General features: G+C 32.1%; 1 protein-coding gene across 1 annotated transcript in view; it reads right to left on the reverse strand.

The window, feature by feature from the left end:
• Positions 1–21,063, reverse strand: part of SI (sucrase-isomaltase) — a 102,059-nt gene that overhangs the window by 74,611 nt on the left and 6,385 nt on the right. The window contains exons 4-13 of the mRNA XM_030329639.1: positions 16,455–16,572; positions 16,044–16,153; positions 14,923–15,074; positions 13,351–13,522; positions 11,347–11,446; positions 10,281–10,393; positions 7,774–7,899; positions 7,065–7,196; positions 6,858–6,977; positions 5,033–5,146 (exon numbers count right to left, since the gene is read on the reverse strand). Of these exons, the coding sequence (XP_030185499.1) occupies positions 5,033–5,146; positions 6,858–6,977; positions 7,065–7,196; positions 7,774–7,899; positions 10,281–10,393; positions 11,347–11,446; positions 13,351–13,522; positions 14,923–15,074; positions 16,044–16,153; positions 16,455–16,572 (1,257 nt within the window). The remainder of the gene's footprint in view (positions 1–5,032; positions 5,147–6,857; positions 6,978–7,064; positions 7,197–7,773; positions 7,900–10,280; positions 10,394–11,346; positions 11,447–13,350; positions 13,523–14,922; positions 15,075–16,043; positions 16,154–16,454; positions 16,573–21,063) is intronic.

The following is a 21,063-nucleotide window of genomic DNA, read 5'->3' on the forward strand; positions in this document are numbered from 1 at the left end:
CAGTCTCAGGGAACCCTAGGGCAGCTGGACCACATTATAAGAACCAGTGACCTAAACATCTCTTGGAGGCAGAATTGTGGGGATGTGTTTATAGATTTTTTGCCGTGTAAACATAAGCCGCGATAGTATCTTGCCACATACTAGTTTGTGACCATTACTTTAAAAAAATAAAGGCTTTGAATTAAAAAGATAATATATATAAAATTATATATCACACTACACATGCTCAAAATATAATCTATTTCTTTTTCCTTCTCTGTTAATTGCATTGTAGGACTTCCACACATTTTTGAAGCTTATTTCCCACATGTCTATAATATGCAGTCTCTGCTCTCACAAAGACTTCATACTCGGTCAAGTCCCTTGTTACTATTGTTTTTCTTCAGAAGGAATAAATTTTCTTTATTACTCTTTTTTTCTTCCATACACATCATGCCCAGATGGAATCAATGTGAAACATTAAAGTTGCAAAATAAATTTTTCATCATTAAAAGGTAAATGTTTTCATTTCCCAAATATTTTCTCTTTAAAAAAGTTTTTAATGTTTATTTTATTTCATGTTTTTTTTGAGAGAGAGAGAGAGACAGAGAGACAGAGCATGAGTGGGAGAGGGGCAGAGAGAGGGAGACACAGAATCTGAAGCAGGGTCCAGGCTCTGAGCTGTCAGCACAGAGCCCGATACGGGGCTTGAACTAACTAACGGAACTGAGTCATGACATCATGAGCCTAGATGAAGTTGGACACTTAATCGACTGAGCCACCCAGGCTCCAAATATTTTCTTAATAGCCACAAAGAAGAAAAATTATGTAGTTATTCTACAGTATTGGGGTTACTTTATTGAAATTACCTGGAATATTATATTCAATTTGATTTTCCTATGTCTAGTAAAATTAATACAAAGAGATACTATAGTTGGGGCGCCAATAATTTTAGATGAACCTAAGCACTTTTTCTTCATGAATCCATGAACCAAATTAAATTTAAAAACAATTTCAACTGCTGACATTCATAATTGGGAATCAAGTTGCATTATTTTAAATTTTAACCTTTTCTAAACTATTTAGCTTCTTATATGTATAATTATTCTTGAGAAAATACAAAGCAAAACATTTAACTATGAAATTTATGTTATTTTATTAGAATTATGTACTTGCAAATTGAAATAGAATTCACAAGTTCTTCCAGCATTTGCTCAAAATAGACATAATTTATGTAACTTAAGAATAAACATAATTTTTAAAGAAAGTAATTTATTTCACATGAAAAAATTGATCAAAAATATTTGTTTAATCATTAATATTATACTGTATGTTAACTGGAATTTAAATAAAAATTAAGATAAAATTAATTATTTTATCATGCAACCATGTAAATAAGAGTAAATCAAATGTTTGATTTCACCAGTTCACAATATAAAGGAAAAGAGTCTCTGTACTCCAGAAGATAAATGTATTCATCTATTAAAGGGAAAAAAACCACTTTTACATGATTGTAACCATATTTTACAATAAACACAATATTTGCTATTTGATTATTTATTTTTAAAATATCCTACCTACTTGGAAAGATTTGTTATTAATTAAACATACTACACATAACGTAATATAATTTATTTGTATCTCTCTTAATGTATTTTGTATATTTGCACTTTTGAAAATTCTGAAAGTATTTTTCTCTAATGTCTATAAATTATTTAAATGATGCTACATGTATTTAGTGTCATTTAAAAATCAACTCAATTAGTATTTTTAATATTACAACCAGCAGGTTGAAAGCAGTGGAAGTCACAAGGCAAAGGCCTCAGTGAATTGATAGTAATAAGTATACCTACAGATATTCAAGTATCATTCAAACCATCCCAAATCGAGTAATGATTATTCCTAGGAATTGTCAATGCCATTTTTAGGGATGTTTCTGAAAGTTCTTTTCTTTAAAATCCATTGAAAATTGTGTACAAAAGTTTGGTAACTTTTTAAAATAAAACATTTAAAAAAAATCTTGGTATTTCATAATTTCATCACTTCATATTTAAACTAAGTCTACATAAAAATAGCCCCATTTTTCAAAGAATTCTAAAAATAATTCACTGAATTTTAAGTCTGTCACTGAATTTTAAGTTTCCTAGAACTATGTATTAAATTGTTGAGCTTTTTTATGGAAAAATTCTGCTTATTAGATTTTTAAGAATGAAATCATAATAACAACACGATCACAACAATATATATATTTGTTCAGAGAAAGTGGAAGTGATCTTTGAATTTTAAAAATACTGACTGGGTACATTTATTTTGAAATTACTGCTTCAGTCTTTAAAACCAAATGCATTAGTCTCTTATTTCTCAAGTATTAGGAAATTATCTCAAGAATGTTGCAAAAAAGATAATTCAAGTATATTATATGTCTATATACAAAAATCTATTTTTCAATGAAAATTATGCTCATATTGTTTTCCAAAGTGATTTTAATATTTAAAATTAAAATTCAAAAACATTAGCTTGGCATTTAAATTATAAATCTAGGAAATGATGACACTAATTTTAAATTTGACAAAAAAATAAAATGTTTTCAGTTAAATAAGAATACTTTGTTTTATTGTACATTCATTCTATCAGAATAATCTGAAGAAAATGAAAGAATTAAGGAAACAATTTTATCAGTAGGATTTGATAGTTATTCAAGTAAAAGCTGGAAGCAGAATAACCATTGCTTATATATCATATAAATTAATTCAGTGATGTTTAGTGAGCTTTGAAGTCATACTGATTATATTGCATTTTGTTTTGTTTTTTAAGCTTAGTCAAATGCTTATGTATTAGGAGGAGAACAACTCCACCTTTCTCAGATGCTCCTCCCCTTCCCTGCCCTCCCTCTCTTTGGAGTTGAATCAGGTACTGTATTTGTGTTCAATGGATATAGGAAATGAAGTATTCTCTTTCTACAGCACAGTCAGATTCTCTTTCACTATTCCTAAAGTATCAGTTATACTGTAACTGTGCTCCAATGGACTCAAATTATTTCATTAGCAGAAACAAAAACCCAAACATTTTAACTTAACTAATACAACTGAAATTGGAGCTGGAATTAAAAACAAAACCAAGAATGGAGTGCAAATTTTTCTGTTATTCCTATAGGCTGCTAGGTATTATTGTGACCTCACTAATTTTGTGTCCAATAACTAAAGCCTCTCCATTTTCATTCTATTCTTAAGAATCCTGAAGAGTATGCTAACCTCTAACTCAGTTCCATGTTGTCAGCTAAAAACATAATTTTCCTCTTTGTATTCTCCACAACATACCTGATATACTGATGGTGCAAAATATACACTTAACTAAGTAATTGATTAAATAATCACTGAATAGGGGCGCCTGGGTGGCACAGTCGGTTAAGCGTCCGACTTCAGCCAGGTCACGATCTCGCGCTCCGTGAGTTCGAGCCCCGCGTCGGGCTCTGGGCTGATGGCTCAGAGCCTGGAACCTGTTTCCGATTCTGTGTCTCCCTCTCTCTCTGCCCCTCCCCCGTTCATGCTCTGTCTCTCTCTGTCCCAAAAGTAAATAAAAACGTTGGAAAAAAAATTTTAAAAAAAAATAAATAATCACTGAATAAATAATGAGCACTTCATGAAAGTAGAGCTATTGTGTAACTCAACAAAGACATGGATGTCCCTAAGACATCCATTATCTCCTTCTAAAATTCTGTGCAGTTGTAATAACTTTGAACAAAATCTCTGATGTTCCTCTGTATTCAAGTTTATTAGACTTCTTTTTTCCCCTGGAACATAGAATTCTGGGGTCACCAAGTAGTTTCACTCACCAAATATGGTTGCAGTTTCCATAACAAAAGACACTAAATTATTCTATATGGTAAACCCAGAAATAAGTAATCAATAGCTACAGATACAAAACTTCATCCAAAGAAATTTTCAAACATTAGCATTTCCCTTTAATAGCTTTACCAATAATCTAGGATTTTGGTTGTGGCTGTTGTTGTTTATCTTGAAATAAAACATTTAACCTATTTCAATTTTGATTTGTTTTATTCCATAATTTACTAAAAAGAAAGTTTCTAGGGGTGCCTGGGTGGCTCAGTTGATTGAGCGTCCAACTGTTGATTTCAACTCAGGTCATGATCTCACGGTTCCTGAGTTTGAGTCCCACGTAGGGCTGGCTCTGTGCTGATGGTGCAGAGCTTACTTGGATCCTCTCTCTCCCTCTCTCTTTGCCCCTCCACCACTCGCATGCACATACACATGCATACGTGCACTCTCACTCTGTCTCTAGCAAAATAAATAAATATGCTTTTTTTAAAAAAAAGCTTTATTTATTTATTTTTTTTTTTTAATTTTTTTTTCAACGTTTTTTTTATTTATTTTTGGGACAGAGAGAGACAGAGCATGAACGGGGGAGGGGCAGAGAGAGAGGGAGACACAGCATCGGAAACAGGCTCCAGGCTCCGAGCCATCAGCCCAGAGCCTGACGCGGGGCTCGAACTCACGGAGCGCGAGATCGTGACCTGGCTGAAGTCGGACGCTTAACCGACTGCGCCACCAAGGCGCCCCAAAAAAGCTTTTTTTAAAAAAAAGAAAGTTTCTAAGGGTTAGTGATATGTTATTTTGTATCCATAGTGCTGCAATCGCTTGAATACTGTAGACTATAATAAATGTTTTTAAAACTGCACTACTTACCTCCAAATCTTGCTGTTTTCAAACATAAATTGTTAGTCATAAAAATATGGCATCTTACTGATTGAAATGGAATTTATTCTATAAAGTGTATCACTGAAGAAGAAAACTTGCAATTTGCAGTTTTTACTTAAGATTCTTTTCTAACCCAGGTACATGACAGGTATGAATTTATACATTCTAGAAAAATATTATAAAATTTTTAAATTTCATGTTCAAATGATTACAAAATTTACCTTGTCAACTTTATAATTATTTTATATATTTTATTTATTTATTATAATAATAATTATTTATAGAAAAATAATTCTATGCTAATTGTCTAAAATTAGTGATTTAAAATAGCTACTTACAATCCAAAGTCCATCATATTTCACTTCTTGATGGAAAATGCTGCATTCATCTGCCCACCAATCTATGCAGTTTGGATTAGTAAAATCAGGGTATACTGTTAATCCTGGCCACACCTAAAAGAATAGATCATTCATATATATACATATATAAAAGGAAAAATAAATAAATGATAACTCAAGGTTATTGAGTAGATAAGAATAGTAAAAAAGCATTAAAGTTATAATATTGTACTTCTTAAGGTTTATGTGATCCATGCACCATCTATATGTATAATAATCTTAGACCTATTTTAAAATGTTTTAAAAAATAAAATAAAATGCATATAATGAGAGTAAAGTAGAGAGAGAGAGAGAGCATAAGGCATTTAGGAAGGCAAAAATATAAAAACATGGGATGAAACTGCTATTTTGCAACTAAATTTATTTCTTAGCATACTAATGGGTTAGGTTAAAAACAAATAAAAACTAGACAATGTATTCATTGTCTGAATAAAAAAAAGTACACAGTTTAATTTCCAAAAGCATTTGTTTCCAAGAAATTCAAGCAAAAAAACTCCTTGTGTATTTATTATTTATTTAATAAATGAGAATATGACATTTGTTTTGTGCTGGGTAATGTTCCGAGCATTTTTATAATTACTAGCTCATTTAATCTTCACTAGAACTACAGAAGATGGGTATTTTTTTAATCACTGCTTTACAGATGAAAGAAGTGATAAACAGAGAAACCAAATACATTTTTCAAGATCACACCGCTAATAAGTGGTACAGAAGGAATTCAAACACAGCAATCACATATCTGAGTCCAGGCTATTAGACACTACCCATACTATGCTGTCTTTTTATACTTCTTCAAATTATTTGCTCATTACTTAAAGTAATGACAGACTAGAGAAATTCAGTTTCAGATGAATGAAAAAAATAATACTGTTTTATATCCAAAAATATGACTATTGGCTATCCAATCTGTTCACAGCAAATGGAGTAGGTTTAACAGGGTATATTCTGTGAGATATTAATAGGAATTATGGGAAGAAATTCAGCTTTTGTTTCTGATGGAGCTCATAATTATTTGAATAAGACTTTCACCAGAAATTTTGATATTGATGAACTCAATAAAAAGTGATGGCTAGTATATCTTCATTACAGTAAATAATGCTATAATACATGTTTTTTATACACTGACATTATCTCTTAACTTTATTTCCTTTGACTAAATTACAGAAGTGGAGTTACCAAGTTAGTGTATCTAGACTTTATAGTTTTTGATATGTCTTAGAAAGCTGTCTTCAAAAGAATATGTGTTCTGGTTAAGATTATGCATTTGGGAACTAGTCATTTTCATAACTTTGTTCTTTATTAGCTCTGTGATATTAGGAAAGTTACTATACCTATCTCAAATTCACTTTTTTCACCTATAAAGTAAAAATTCTAATTATAGGTATGTATCTCATTATTTTACTGTGAGGATTAAATATAAATCATAAAATTTAGTATCCAGCACAAAAGTACTCAATTTATAGAGGTATTTATTTTACATCAAAATATCAGAGTTTTTGTAATAATCTAATTATATTTTGTTAGCTTTGTTTTAATTGTGTACAGCATTGAAATCTATGTCTTCTTACTAAAACTGTTTTAGAGATAGAAATTTTGAAATATTTCCTCTCTAAAATTTCTTTACACAATTAAAATACCAAGTCCATATTTGAAAGCAAATACACACACACACACACACACACACACACACACACACACTTACGAAAACTGTCATTACACAACAGAAAATCTAAGCAACACAACTTTAATGAATATCAGAATTTACCTCGCCAATAATTGCTGTAGTCCCATCTGAATCATTTACCCACACATGTTTTGCATTTCCCCTCTCATAGGTGGCATATGCCGTTCCATTGCTTAGCTTATCTATGGAAATTGCGGGATCCTAATAATAGAAAGAAGAAACTATAGAAAATATATTAAGTTACAAATAAGTAAATACTAAAAACATATTAATACATAATGTCATTACCAAGATGATGACATATTTCTGTCCATGGTCGTGCAAATCTTGAACAAATTCAGGGAGGCCTTTAAATGCAACTTTATCATAAGTAAAGTCTTTTTTTGCTTCCATATAGTCAATATCAGTGACCTGTGTATCCTGAAAATTAATAGAGTATATTTCAATAAATAGTACTGAAAGGACTCTAATCACTTCAACCTTTAAGCCCAATGCTTTATAAATGTAATGATTAAAAGGTAAATGAACTTAGATCTCTTTTATTTTACTAAAAACCATGAAATAGTTTATAAACTAATTTTTCTAATTCTAAAATACAAAAACATTAAGTGATTATTCACATTTTTTTCAGTGATGATCACTGAATAAGTACTATATTTTATATACAGGAATCATTGTATAGAAAACAAAGCCTATATGCTACATAAAATACGTTAAAAAGTATATAGGCAGTAAAAAATAATCTATTTAAAAAACTGAATATGATGTTCACAGTTAAACATGTATTCTAGTATAAATAATAATTAGTTCTTAAAATCTCAAGTAGACCTGGCCTTGTGTATAGAATTAAAATATACTTTATCATTAAAACACATCTTAATAATCCACATTTATATTATATAGTATAATATCATGTGTAATGCTGACAATTACATTAATTATTATGTGACAATATTTAACTTGGTATGTAATCCCATAAACCCTTCATCCCACTTACAAAGGGTATGCCAGCATCCCGATTTCTTTTTACCACTTCTTTCACTACATCAAGTGACTTATAATTCCAGCGACTCAGCTGGAATCCAAGACTCCAATATACTGGCATTGCGGGTCGTCCAACAAGCTTGAAGTAAATGGATATTTGATTAATTTCAATAAAGAACATTAAAATTATTATTAATATGCTTATTATTCTAATATCTCTGATATTTATTTAACTTAAATTACATATTTTGAACAAAGAATTAGTGTTACCTGCATTCTAAAATGCGTTCTGGATTTTATGTTAGAATTTTATTATAATTTAGTGTGTCATCACAACAAGAGGACATGACTTTGGAAATACGTGGAAATCCAAGTGTAAGTAATAGTAAATAGTTTTAACTAAAACTGAGTATTAAGTTATAGTACAGTATAGTATAGTATAATAACCTTTTTGGCATAATGATTTTTTTTTAATTTTGGCATACACATACACACACATTCCATGATTTCTCTATCATATATGCATAAAAAACTACAATGTAACAATTTTTAAGTTACTTATATTGGGTTATATATTCTATTCAATTTAAACATTAAATTTATTTTAAAAATAAAATAGTATAAAAATTGAAAAAGTTAGCATTTTTCATCTCATTTCACAAACATCTTATGTTTCACTACATTTCATTATAGATTTGGACATATAATTGAAATTTCTTCGTGTGTGTAGTATACACATGTAACATAATTTTTCATAAAAGTATGTAAAATATTATTATATGTTATATTAGCTCACATATTATTTATATTACACTGTATACAGAAACATTGTTTTTAAAACTATTCACCAGTCAAATGAATTGCTTTATATTTTAACATATTGAGACCGTAAAAAAAATTGTTTTTCTTCAAACAATAAAGTTTCTTTTGCCTACTCTCTACATAGCTTGTACCTCATTTAAATGCACTGATTAACTATATTACATTCTACACAACTATTGTATCTTATTGCTTAAATACACGCCTTTGGAAGACTGCCCATAAAATGATTTAAAGCAAGTGCACTACTATACTAAATGTATGCTGCATTCATACGCCATGCATAACTCAGACTCAATTCCTGCTGACCACAGACTGTACTCAGCATGTAACAGACAACAATCCTAGCTGGTATTTCACAAATCCAGTGTCAAATTCTTTTTAAAAAATGTGCTATCCACAGTTTTGGTGGTGTGGTAACCATATGCAAAGTTGTATAAAGGCCAGCCTAACACTGTAATTATAATTTAGTATTATAGATTGTAAATTTTGTATCCTTTTCTGAAGTTCATATTTATCAATAGCAATTTGGGAATTGTTAGACACTGTAAATTATTTAATTGTGTAAAACTCTACCTACTCTCATATCAGACATTTGGATCCTAATTAAAGAAAAGTTTTTGATAGTAATTACTTCTCCTTTAAGATCATTTTAGCAAATGGGAAATGTATATCAAAATACACATCAATAAAACAAAATTTTAAAAAGACATAATCCATAAATCTTAGGCCAATAAAAACAATTTATTTTTCCATACTAACACCAAGAATTATGTACCAACAGTCACAGGAGAACAACTATATAAAAGAATTATATAAAAGAAATACAGAATTATATTTTAGAAGTAGACTCAGGGTACCCCTGGATTCCCTGTCTCTCTAAGACCCATCTTGGACTTAGGTACATGAAGACATTATTTAATAGGGAAGCAAGAGTTGCTTAGACAGATGACATAAGACTTCACACTATGTTTCAAAATCTTCTGTTCTAAGCCTGAGCATCAGAGACAATTTTCCTGGAGTTTACCTACTATGCATTAACAGCAAGTTTTACTAGTCTTCCTTATAACTCATTTGCCTCTAGGATTTTTATCAAAGGGGTGTATGACCTACACACCCTTGCATATCCTCAGCCTTGAATAGAAAATACTTTCCTCCCATGGGGGAGGGGAAGGAAAAAAAAAAAAGAGGTTAGAGTGGGAGAGAGCCAAAGCATAAGAGACTGTTAAAAACTGAGAACAAACTGAGGGTTGATGGGGGGTGGGAGGGAGGGGAGGGTGGGTGATGGGTATTGAGGAGGGCACCTTTTGGGATGAGCACTGGGTGTTGTATGGAAACCAATTTGTCAATAAATTTCATAAAAAAAAAAAAAAGAAAATACTTTCCTTGGCTTTATCCTACCAAAGTAGGTCATGAATAAGTAAAGATTTAATATGCAACATTTCAAAAAAATCCTACTCCTGAACTCAGCTGCCTAGAACCAATAAATAATTTGATATAAGAAATATAGACATATAAATATACATAGTCATCATTGTATAGGAAAGACAAAAACAAAAACCACCTACTCATACCTTAAAATGGTAAGATTTAAAAATATATTTAGCTAAGAGGCCCCAGATATCTTAAATAAAATTAGACATGATGGTTGAAAGAAAAGTATAGTAGAAATTAATTTATTAAAATAGATGTAAAACATACCTCTTGATACTGTTGAACTACTTGTTCTGGTGTATCTCCTAGAAAGATGTAAAAGTCCAGAATTCCACCAATAACTCTGTAAGTTATTATTGGAGTAGGCTGGATGAAAATTTCTACAAATTAAATTGGAGAAACATATATAACTAGTAAAAATATACACAGTGATAAAATAACCGCAGTGTCTATTTTAAGTACTTCATATTAACCATACATTTTTGCACTGTTTTTAAATAACTAAGGTAAAATAAGATACTAAAGATAGGAAGAATATACGAGAAAAGTACAACACCACCATCTATGAGGTTTATGATAGGAAATCACAGCTGTTTCCTTCTACAGATGTTGGCAGAATCTCTCCCTGGAAACTGCATAGCCAAGTAATCAGTCCTTTTATAACAAAATTTTGTTTTCTGAAATTGCATTTCAATTAGTTGTGTTAATTGAAGATTCTCTAAAAGATCATATTCTCACATTAATTTTTAAGAAAAAACTACAGAATTTTTTTTCTCTACATAGACAATAATTGCCTGGATAACCATTTTAATATACTGTTCTCACTGGGACACTGTTGAATTTTGGAACTTTTTATTATCACTAATTCATATGTTATACATTGGTATTACACTCACAACATTTAAAAAAAAACCTTCTACATTACTTGAATTATGATAAACTCAAAAATTAATCTTCTTCTTTCTCTCCCTATATTATATAGACTTTCCCTTTTTTTTTTTTTTTGGTTATAGTGGTATGTTAAATTATCTTAACAAGTGAGGCTGTGGGAATGGGAATATTCCTTTCCATGGATGTGTTTCACTATTGCTGTGAAAGCTCTGAAGAAAGTGCCTGACTATAATAACATAGTATACTCTCCCCAAAATAGACACACTTATAAGTAAAATTCCATTGTCTTACTACAAACTCTGCTTGTAATAATTTCATATACTAAATCATTACCAATAGATTTTACTCTGACATACATTATCTATGATTGGAATAAAGAGAACAGTTCAAACATTTCAAGTTATATCTCATTTAAATATATTACCAGATAAATTACTCTTACCCATTGCATTGCTGTTCATTAAGAAAACACCAAATGACTTTCCAGAAGTATCTTCAATGCACATGAAGAATGTCTGATGACCATATAAATTATTATTATTCTGTAAGGCAAAAATTTGAACATTAATTTTAAAGTATATTTAAAGTAAAAAAGATTATATATTTAACATGGCCTTTATATATTCCAATTAGTTTCTGTAATTTACTCCTCATACTTCTATACTAATTACTATACATACCATATGAAACACTGTGGCAAAAAAAATGAACCTATTTTGATTATTAATATGTTACTATATAAAATATGTAACATAATATATTCATTATACTATGACTAGATTACTTAACTTTCCTTTATGTTTTATCTGATTGAGTTTTAATTAGCCATTCATGTTAAGAAAATGGCACTTTTATTCATTATGGCCCATGTTATGTCCAAGGCAGGACAGGGAATTCCAAGATGACGTCCAACCTTATAGAACTTCCCCACTACATTTGCTATAAACCAAGGAGTACATGAAATAGCTGAGAACAATTGGGAATACACTTATAAGGCAAAAGAAAAAAGAATTCCTGGCTGATAGGATATGGAAGTTCCAAGAAAAGAATGAATGGAAAATAGCCTGGTGTTTATTAGGTGTTCATTACAGATAGCGATGCTATAAAAACAGACTGGTAGAATCTTTATTAGTAGTAGTTCTGTACCAAATGAGGCTCTTTAAAGCAACCACCATTTATTCATTTTTGGGAATGAAATAACACTGGCATTTTATTTTTTTTTTATTTTTTTTTATTTAAAAAAAATTTTTTTTTCAACGTTTATTTATTTTTGGGACAGAGAGAGACAGAGCATGAACGGGGGAGGGGCAGAGAGAGAGGGAGACACAGAATCGGAAACCGGCTCCAGGCTCTGAGCCATCAGCCCAGAGCCTGACGCGGGGCTCGAACTCAACGGACCGCGAGATCGTGACCTGGCTGAAGTCGGACGCTTAACCGACTGCGCCACCCAGGCGCCCCAACACTGGCATTTTAAAAGTCACTAACAATTGACTCAAAGCAACCATGAATCAATTAAAAATATTAAATTTTTTTATGTTGATTTAATTTTTGAGAGAGAGAGAGAGAGAGAGAGGTGGGAGTGAGGGGCAGAGAGGGAGACACAAAATCTGAAGCAGGCTCCAGGCTCTGAGCTATCAGCACAGAGCCTGATGAGGGGCTTGAACACACAAGCCATGAAATCACGACCTCAGCCGAAGTCAAATGCTTAAATGACTGAGTCACCCAGGCACCCCTAAAAATAATTTTTTAATGATATGGTCTTTGTTCTAAAGAATCTTATTTTAGAATTATATACAAATATATACACAAAGACTAACCTGTAGTGACTGTCATACTAAAATATGAAAAAAAGGTTAGAAATAAAGACTAATTCTGCATGGGGGAGTTTGGGAGAAGTTCTTATGAGATTAAAGTTCAAATTATCTCTCAGTGACTTATTGTACAAATCATAAGGAACCTCAAGTTGCAGTATTTAAAAAGGGAACCAACCCTCTGTGCAAATATATAAACTTACATAAGATTATCATATGTTATGGAAGGGGAAGATGCAGACATAGATGTACAATATGATGTCCAATAAATAGGCAGACACCATATCATACAAAGTGATAGAGAACACAGTAAGTGTTTGAATTATTATAGCTCAATGACTAGCCATGTATTGGTTTAAGCATAAGAATGACTGAAAAGGGAATGATAGAATACAAAAATCAAATCAAAAGAAAATATTCATAAAATAGATATACCTATTTGAACTAAAATCTGTTGGTTACTTTTTGAGTTAATTTGAGACTACTACAAATCATCACCCCTGAAGTAAACAAGCTCCTGTATTAGGTATCACTGACATACAATAAATGATGGCTTCAAATAGGGTAACATTATCACCTGCTCCAATATAATGATTTTATTTACATAAAAAAAAAAAAAAAAAAGAGTTCCTTACGTCACCGGGAAGTTGATCCCGGGTAAAAATTGGCCATGTTTTCCAGTTTAAATCGTGACGAAATCTCTTATGAATATGTTCCCCAATGCCATAAATATATTCACTGGAAAGTCTGGTTGAAATCTGTAAATACTGGTCAGAGTACACCAAAGGACCAATGCTGGTGTCAAACCTGTACAATAAAATAAATAAATAAATGATCTAGAAACAAATAAAATGTTCTACCAAATAAGGATCTATGTTACCATGCTGAATATTTCACTTTAAATATGTCAATCTTTAGCTGTGATCACTTCTTAGGAATATATGAATTATACCATAAACAGAATTTGTTAATTCCATCAACACAATTTGCTTCATCACCACCAATATGAATCTCCATATACATCCTCTCCTTTAATCATCACAAACTTGAAGTGTAACTACCAGTATCAGTTCCATTCTACAAATAACACAAATTGGGAAAATTTTGTCCTGTGTTCTAAGGTGACAAACTGGTAACTAGCAAAGCCAGATTTCAAACCCAGTTCTGCCTTGCTCCAGAGACACTATTTTAAAATATAGTACTAAACTAGCTTTCACACCTCTAACACATATATTAAAGTAGGTTCAAAATAATTTTTCTAAAATTAAGAAGATTGTATGTTGGATTCATATCAAATATATCTTACAAGAAATGTTAAATGCATTTAATACTTCTGTGACAATTAACATAATGTCAATTGCAAATCATTAAAATATATTTAAGGAAAGTAACTGCTGAGATTTAATCTTGACAATTGCTCAGTTAACCTTTTTAATTTAATGTTTATTTTATTTTTGTGAGAGAGAGAGAGAGAGAGAGAGGGTGAGGGGCAGAGACAGAGAGGAAGACAGAGGATCCAAAGCAGGCTCTGCACTGACAGCAGAGAGCCCGATGTGGTGCTCGAACTCACGAACTGTGAGATGGTGACCTGAGGCAAAGTCAGAGCTTAACTGAGCCACCCAGGCACCCTGCTCAATTAACCTTAACCTTCTTAGAGATGTGAGGTATCTTAAAAATTGCTAAATCCCTTGCTGCAAATATCCCCCCAAATTCATTCATAATGAAAGCATTCAGGCAATATTTAATTAAGTATACACATTTTCATACACATTATTTCATACATATGTATTTTTTCATATATATATATATATGAAGTCCTTTAATATGACTATGGGAATTAGCCCCTTTCTTAATAACTATTTGATCCTAAAAATTGGCAACAGAATATGATAAACAATGGGGAAAGGACAAAACAGGAGTTCTAGCTATGCAAAAATACAGGGAAAGCTAAAATGCTTTTCGGTGATGCTCTTTACCTTCATCTTTGATTGGCCCTAGTTTGTACATTTTCATTCACCTTTGTACCTTTCATCCACAGGAAATAAAACTGCTTTACATTATAGTCTTTACAAGGATGCACATCCACCCATTTGGGAGGAAATTTATTCTTTCTGAAAATGCCTTAAAATTAAACTTTTCCTAATTCTATAACAGAATACAATTGACTGGTTATTTAACCTTAGAGAAATGTAAAATAAGATACTTACAAAATTCTATTATTGCTTTTTCTAATAACTTTGATGCTAAATGGATTTTCTACAACCTGCACGTCATACAATGTATTAGAAGCTGTGGTACCAGTAAATTCTTTTACAAACTGATGAGGAACTTCATATCTTCTATTATTTGGATCAGTTATCTATAAAGATTAAACAATTAGCATCATTTGATTCAAAACCATTATTTCATCTTCCAATTCAAAATTAAGTATCAAATGCAAGTTTTGAATAAAAAATACTAAATTTAGTAACTTAACAGAGGAACTATTAATCTGGCCATAAACTTAATTCTAACGTTGTTGTATGGTTATGCACAGAATTGTACACATTGTTAAGGAATATATAATTGGTCATAAAAGTACCGTATATAATAAAAATATTTTTGGCTGTTAAAAATATATATTAATTATATAATATAATATTAATATATTAATATATATTAATGATAGTATTACTAAATATTGATTCTTGAATACTGTATCTTTGTGAATTTAATTATTCTTATTGCTTTTTAGTGTTCATCTCCTTAGAAATCCCATGAAGAATTTTATATTTGGTTAAAAAAAATACTTAATTCTTGTGAAATTGCTGAAAAAGTAGTGTACAAAGAATATGGTGTTTTTTTCACTTCCAAATCCAAAAGATCCAAAATTCAAGTAAACTACTCACTTACAAAATAATAGGAATTAGTTTCTTTAAAATCATGAATAAAAGGGATACCTGTAAAAAGAACTAGTAAGTATAAGTCACATGTATACACCACAATTAACATGTTTCTCAAATTAAATTTTAAACTAATCCTTCATCATAGTCTATGGTTGAAGTAATAAAAACTGCTAAAGTTTATTGAGTGTTTACTCTTCTCAAGACACTGTATCCAATATTTTACATTGACTGTATTATGAAATTTTTCAAAAAGAACTGGCAGAGAAACTATTCTTATGATACATTTCAGTAAACAGGCTCAGAGAACTGAAATAACTAGTCCAATTAGTCCTTTGCTTTGGAATAAGTATTTCTTAAGAGAGAAAATGTCTTGGTAAGATGAAGAATGTGCTCATAACTTCCTTTTATGATTAATTCCTCTTTATAAATATCAAAAAACAAACCTTAAATCGGAAACGATTGGGTGTCTGATTTTGAGTTGTGATAAGAACACTAGTAATGTCATTTCCAAAGAGCGTAGGTGAAGGTTTCCTGTTTAATTTGGCTTCCAGCCCTTAAAGGAAGAAAAAAAGTTGGTGCGAGTGATTTTATTTATAAAGAGTAATAATTATTAAATATTTTTCATATTTTTATAATTATATTTCCTTTATTACAAATAATGACTTCTTTTATTATTTGGAAGATACAATCTTGCAAAAATAAAATCCTTGATCTAACATATTTTAACATTCTTGCATACAAATTTCCCACTTGATTCTATTTAAGATATTTTCCCAAAGAAAAATTTAAAATATATTTTTTGTTTTCCAATTAAAATATATTATATTGGATCACCATGATGGAACATTTCTCACCAATACTTGTTGTTATCATTCTCTCAACATTATAGCCATGATTATCTGCGAAGAAGCACCAAGGAATAAGAGAGTCATTCCATGGCTTCCAGCAGCAGCCTCTCTCTGAGCAAACTGCCTGTTAAAACATTTATAAAAGGAATCATATCATATGATTAGTACTGTTATCATGTGTTAATACCTAGTTTTTAAACATCCATTCCAATAAATGTTTGAATTAAATGCCTGGAAAACAAGATTATTTCTTCAAGAATACCGTATGTTAAAATAGCATGTATTCTCAGGGCACCTGGGTGGCTCACTTGGTTAAGCATCAGATTTCAGCTCAGATCATGATCCCACAGTTCTAAGGTCAAGCCCCGCGTTGGGCTCTGTGCTGACAGCTCAGAGCCTGAACCCTGTTTCAGATTCTGTGTCTCCCTCTCTCTCTGCCCCTTCCCTGCTCATCATGTTCTGTCTCTGTCTCTCTCTCTCAAAACTAAGTAAACATTAAAAAAATTAAACAAAATCATCTATTCTCTTGTTCCTTTCACTTAGCAGAAATATAAATATTTGATAATGTGAATTAATTACACCCTATCAGAAATTGATACTCTGAGTTGTGATTTATCAAATTTACATATCTGTGCACATTATTGTAAACTTATGTTTTTCTTTATGTCTTTGATTTTAATTTTTTTATTTGAATATACTGCTCAAAGCAATCTACAGTTTCAATATAATCTCTATCAAAATACCAACAACATCTTTCACAGAACCAGAACAAATAATACTAAAATTCGGATGGTACCACAAAAGACACCAAGTAGCCAAAGTAATCTTGAGAAAGAACAAAGCTGAAGGTATCACAATCCCAGATTCCAAGATCTACTACTACTAAGCCTATGTTTTTTTAAAAGTCTGCCTTATGAGTAATTATAATGTATTCTGTTGTCACATAGTCAATACAGAAGAACTGGAATATTTTTGACTATCAATTATGTATCAAGCTACAAGTGAGTGTATAAAGATGAAGACATGGCCCTGAATTCAAGCCTACATAACATGTTTAAGGCAGTTATTTCCAGCCACTTGTTAGTTTAATATTTTAAGTAAATAATTAAACTAATTTATGTGCCAGGTTGTAACTAGTTGTAGCCATTATATCCAAAGAATAAAGCAAAACACTGAGCTCCTGAGTAGTTTTATGATCTGTATGGAAAGATTATGTGAAGTGGAAAAAACTATATATGCTTATTAAAAAGTTGAGGCACATGGTAATTCTGTGTGTTAACATTGGTATAATTAAAAATCTACTTAATATTTAAATTTAATAGTGTTACACACTTTCATAATTTGAGCATCTGTGTGTTTTTTTTCTTGCCTATTTGTCTTGAAAATAGTTTAAAGCTACTCTTTCACAGGCTGACATATTAACTTATCTCCTACTTTAACATCAAATTAAACTGGCTTCAGATACACATACACATGCACACACACAAGTACAAACATACATACATGTACATTGAAAATGGAAGTACAATTTGACCTGATATTTTAGGGGTTCATTACCTATCAGAATCTAAAGTATGTGTGACTTCTGATCAGGTAATTTTCCCTCTAGTTATAGAACTTATAGAAGTACTCCCAGCAATAGAAAGAGATAATTACACACACAAAAAATTGTCATTTATGGTAATCTTTACAAAAAGCTCTTTAAATGTTGGTACAAAACTGAGAGGTAGAACTAAACATAGAGAAACGGATTTGGGAAGGTGTAAAGCTGTTAAGAAAATATAAATAAGCAAACTATAATCACATTTTGCTAAAATAAAAAAAATATAGTAAAATGGAGTTACATGAAGTTCTTCCAAACATACTATATTTGGGTCCTAGGGCTGTTCTAATAGGATTGTCTGAATGAACAGAAATTTATTCTCTCACAGTTCTGGAATCTAGAAGTCCTACTTCAAGGTGCTAGCAGAACCATGCTCTGTCCAAGGCTCTAGGAAAGACTGCTTCCTTGTCTAGTCATAGCTTCTGATGGCTCCTGGAAAGTCAGCAGTTTTTGATTTGAAGACACCATACTCAAATCTGTACTTCCATCTTCACACTGCCTTCTTCCCTGTGGTTCTCTGTATGTCATCCCCTTCTCTTGAAGGGACACCAGTCATTGGATTTAGGACCCACCCAAATAGGAAGATTTCATTTAGCATATAATTACATCTGCAAAGATCTTATTTCCAAGTAATGTTTATTTTGAGAAAGAGAGGGACAGAGACAGAGAGTGGGAGGAGGGGCAGAGAGAGAGAAGAGAGGGAATCCCAAGCAGGCTATGTGCTGTCCATGCAGAGCCTGATGCAGGGCTTGATCCCATGAGTCACAAAATCATGAGCTGAGCCAAAATCAAGAGTTGGATGCTTAACTGACTGAGCCACTCGGCTCAAATAAAGTCATATTATAAGGCTCCAAGTAGACATGAATTTGTAGAGGACATATCATTCATACCACTACACCTACACAGCAAAATACTAGTTCAAAACTGTATATCCTCATTGTTTTAAAAAAGCTTTTTTAATGTTTATTTATTTTTGAGAGAGACAGAGACAGAATGTGAGTGGGTTAGGGGCAGAGAGAGAGGGAGACACAGAATCCGAAGCAGGCTCCAGGCCCCGAGCTGTCAGCACAGAGCCCGACGCGGGGCTTGAACTCACGAGCTGTGAGATCATGACCTGAGCTGAAGTCGGACACTCAAACGACTGAGCCACCCAGGCGCCCCAATCCTCATTGTTTTTAAAATATGGATAATATTGGTTTATCTTTAGAGATTTTGATAATTATTATTTATGTTTAGTCATTCTGCCTATTTTTCAAGATTACAGGCATTTTCCCCTATTATTGTAATATTGTTTAAAAAGCTACTTCTTGTTTTTATTTAAATTCCAGTTAGGCTTAATAATCTATATATAATTAATTTTATGATATGAGCTCAGTCATTCTCAATTAGTCACTTCTGATATCTTTGTAAACTCTTGAGTTAAAAGAACCCCTTCCAGGAGCCTGGGTAGCTCACTTAAAGCGTCCGACTTCGGCTCAGGTCACGATCTCATGGTTCATGAGTTTGAGCCCCAAGTTGGGCTCTGTGCTGACAGCTCAGAGCCTGGAGCCTGCTTCAGATTCTGTGCCCCGTCCCCGCCCTCCCCTGCTTGCATGCTCTGTCTCTCTCAAAAATAAATAAACGTTAATTTTTTTTTTTAAAGAACCCCTTCCAGAATTGTTAATGACATGAAAGTAACTGGATATTTACAGTATCATTCTTTTTGCTCAGGAGGAACAGATGAGGCAAGAACACAACAGTGAATGATCCCATGAAGACTTGTTCCTGTTTAAGTGAGCTAGCTGCTTAGGACAGCCGCTGGGAAGGAACAGGTGCTCATAATAATGTCTAATATTTGAGTGCTTTCAGTGCATTACATGTTTAGTCCCTTCAAGAACTCTATGAGACAGGGGTGCCTGGGTGTCTCAGTCAGTTGAGTGTCCAACTCTCAATTTCAGCTCAGGTCATGATCTCCTGTTTCATAGGACTAAGCCACATGACTGGCTTTGCACTGACAGTGTGGAGCCTGTTTGGGATTCTCTCTCTCCCCTTCTCTGTTCCATCCCTGCTCTCTCTCTCTCTCTCTCTCTTCTCAAAACAAATAAACTTGATAAAAAATAACTAAAATCCAGTTAGTTAACATAACGCAGAGTATTAGTTTCAGGTGTACAACATAGTCCACACTTCCATAAAATACCTGGGGCTTATCACAAGTACCTCCTTAATCCCCATCACCTATTTAAGCCCCCACACACACACACACCTCCCCTCTTGTAACCATCAGTTTGTTCTCTATAGTTAAGAATCTGTTTCTTGGTTTGCCTCTCTCTCTTTTTCCCCTTTGCTCATTTGTTTTGTTTCTCAAATTCCACGTGGGAGTGAACTTCAATTTTCTTTTTTCTTAATTGGAAAAAGCAAAAAAATTAAAACACATTAAATACCCATCAATAGTCATGAACTTTGGTAGATAAAAATACAATAAATTTGTTTTTTTCTTATTTTTATTATATGTGTGTTAGTATACATATAGAATTACATGTAATAATATTGTTATTATTATAGTTACAGCAATTGATTGTTTTATGGACTGAACTGTGTCCCCCAACAATTCTTAGGTAGGAAGCCTTAATCCCTGACCCCTTATATGACTGTATTTGGAGATAGGGCCTTCAAGGAGGTAATTAAGGTTAAATGAAGACATAAAGCTGGGATGCTAATCTGAAAGGTTTGGTGCTCTCATAAAAGGAGGAAGAGATGCCAGAGCATGGTCACATATATACTCTCTCTCTCCTTCTGTGCATGCACAAAGGAAAGCCAAATGAAGATACAAGAATCCAGCTGTCTACAAAGCAGGATGAGATGTCTCGCTAGAAACCAACGCTGGTAGCATCATGACTTCTAGTCTCCAGAACAGTGGGAAAGTAAATGTCTACTATTTAAGCCACTCGGCCTGTCATTTTATTATAGAACCCCAGGCTGATTAATACATTCTGGGTAGAATTATAGCTGCTGTTAAAATAAGTTCACCTTCTT

The sequence above is a fragment of the Lynx canadensis genome, chromosome C2, assembly GCF_007474595.2.
Source record: "Lynx canadensis isolate LIC74 chromosome C2, mLynCan4.pri.v2, whole genome shotgun sequence".
NCBI classification, from domain to species: Eukaryota; Metazoa; Chordata; class Mammalia; order Carnivora; family Felidae; genus Lynx; species Lynx canadensis.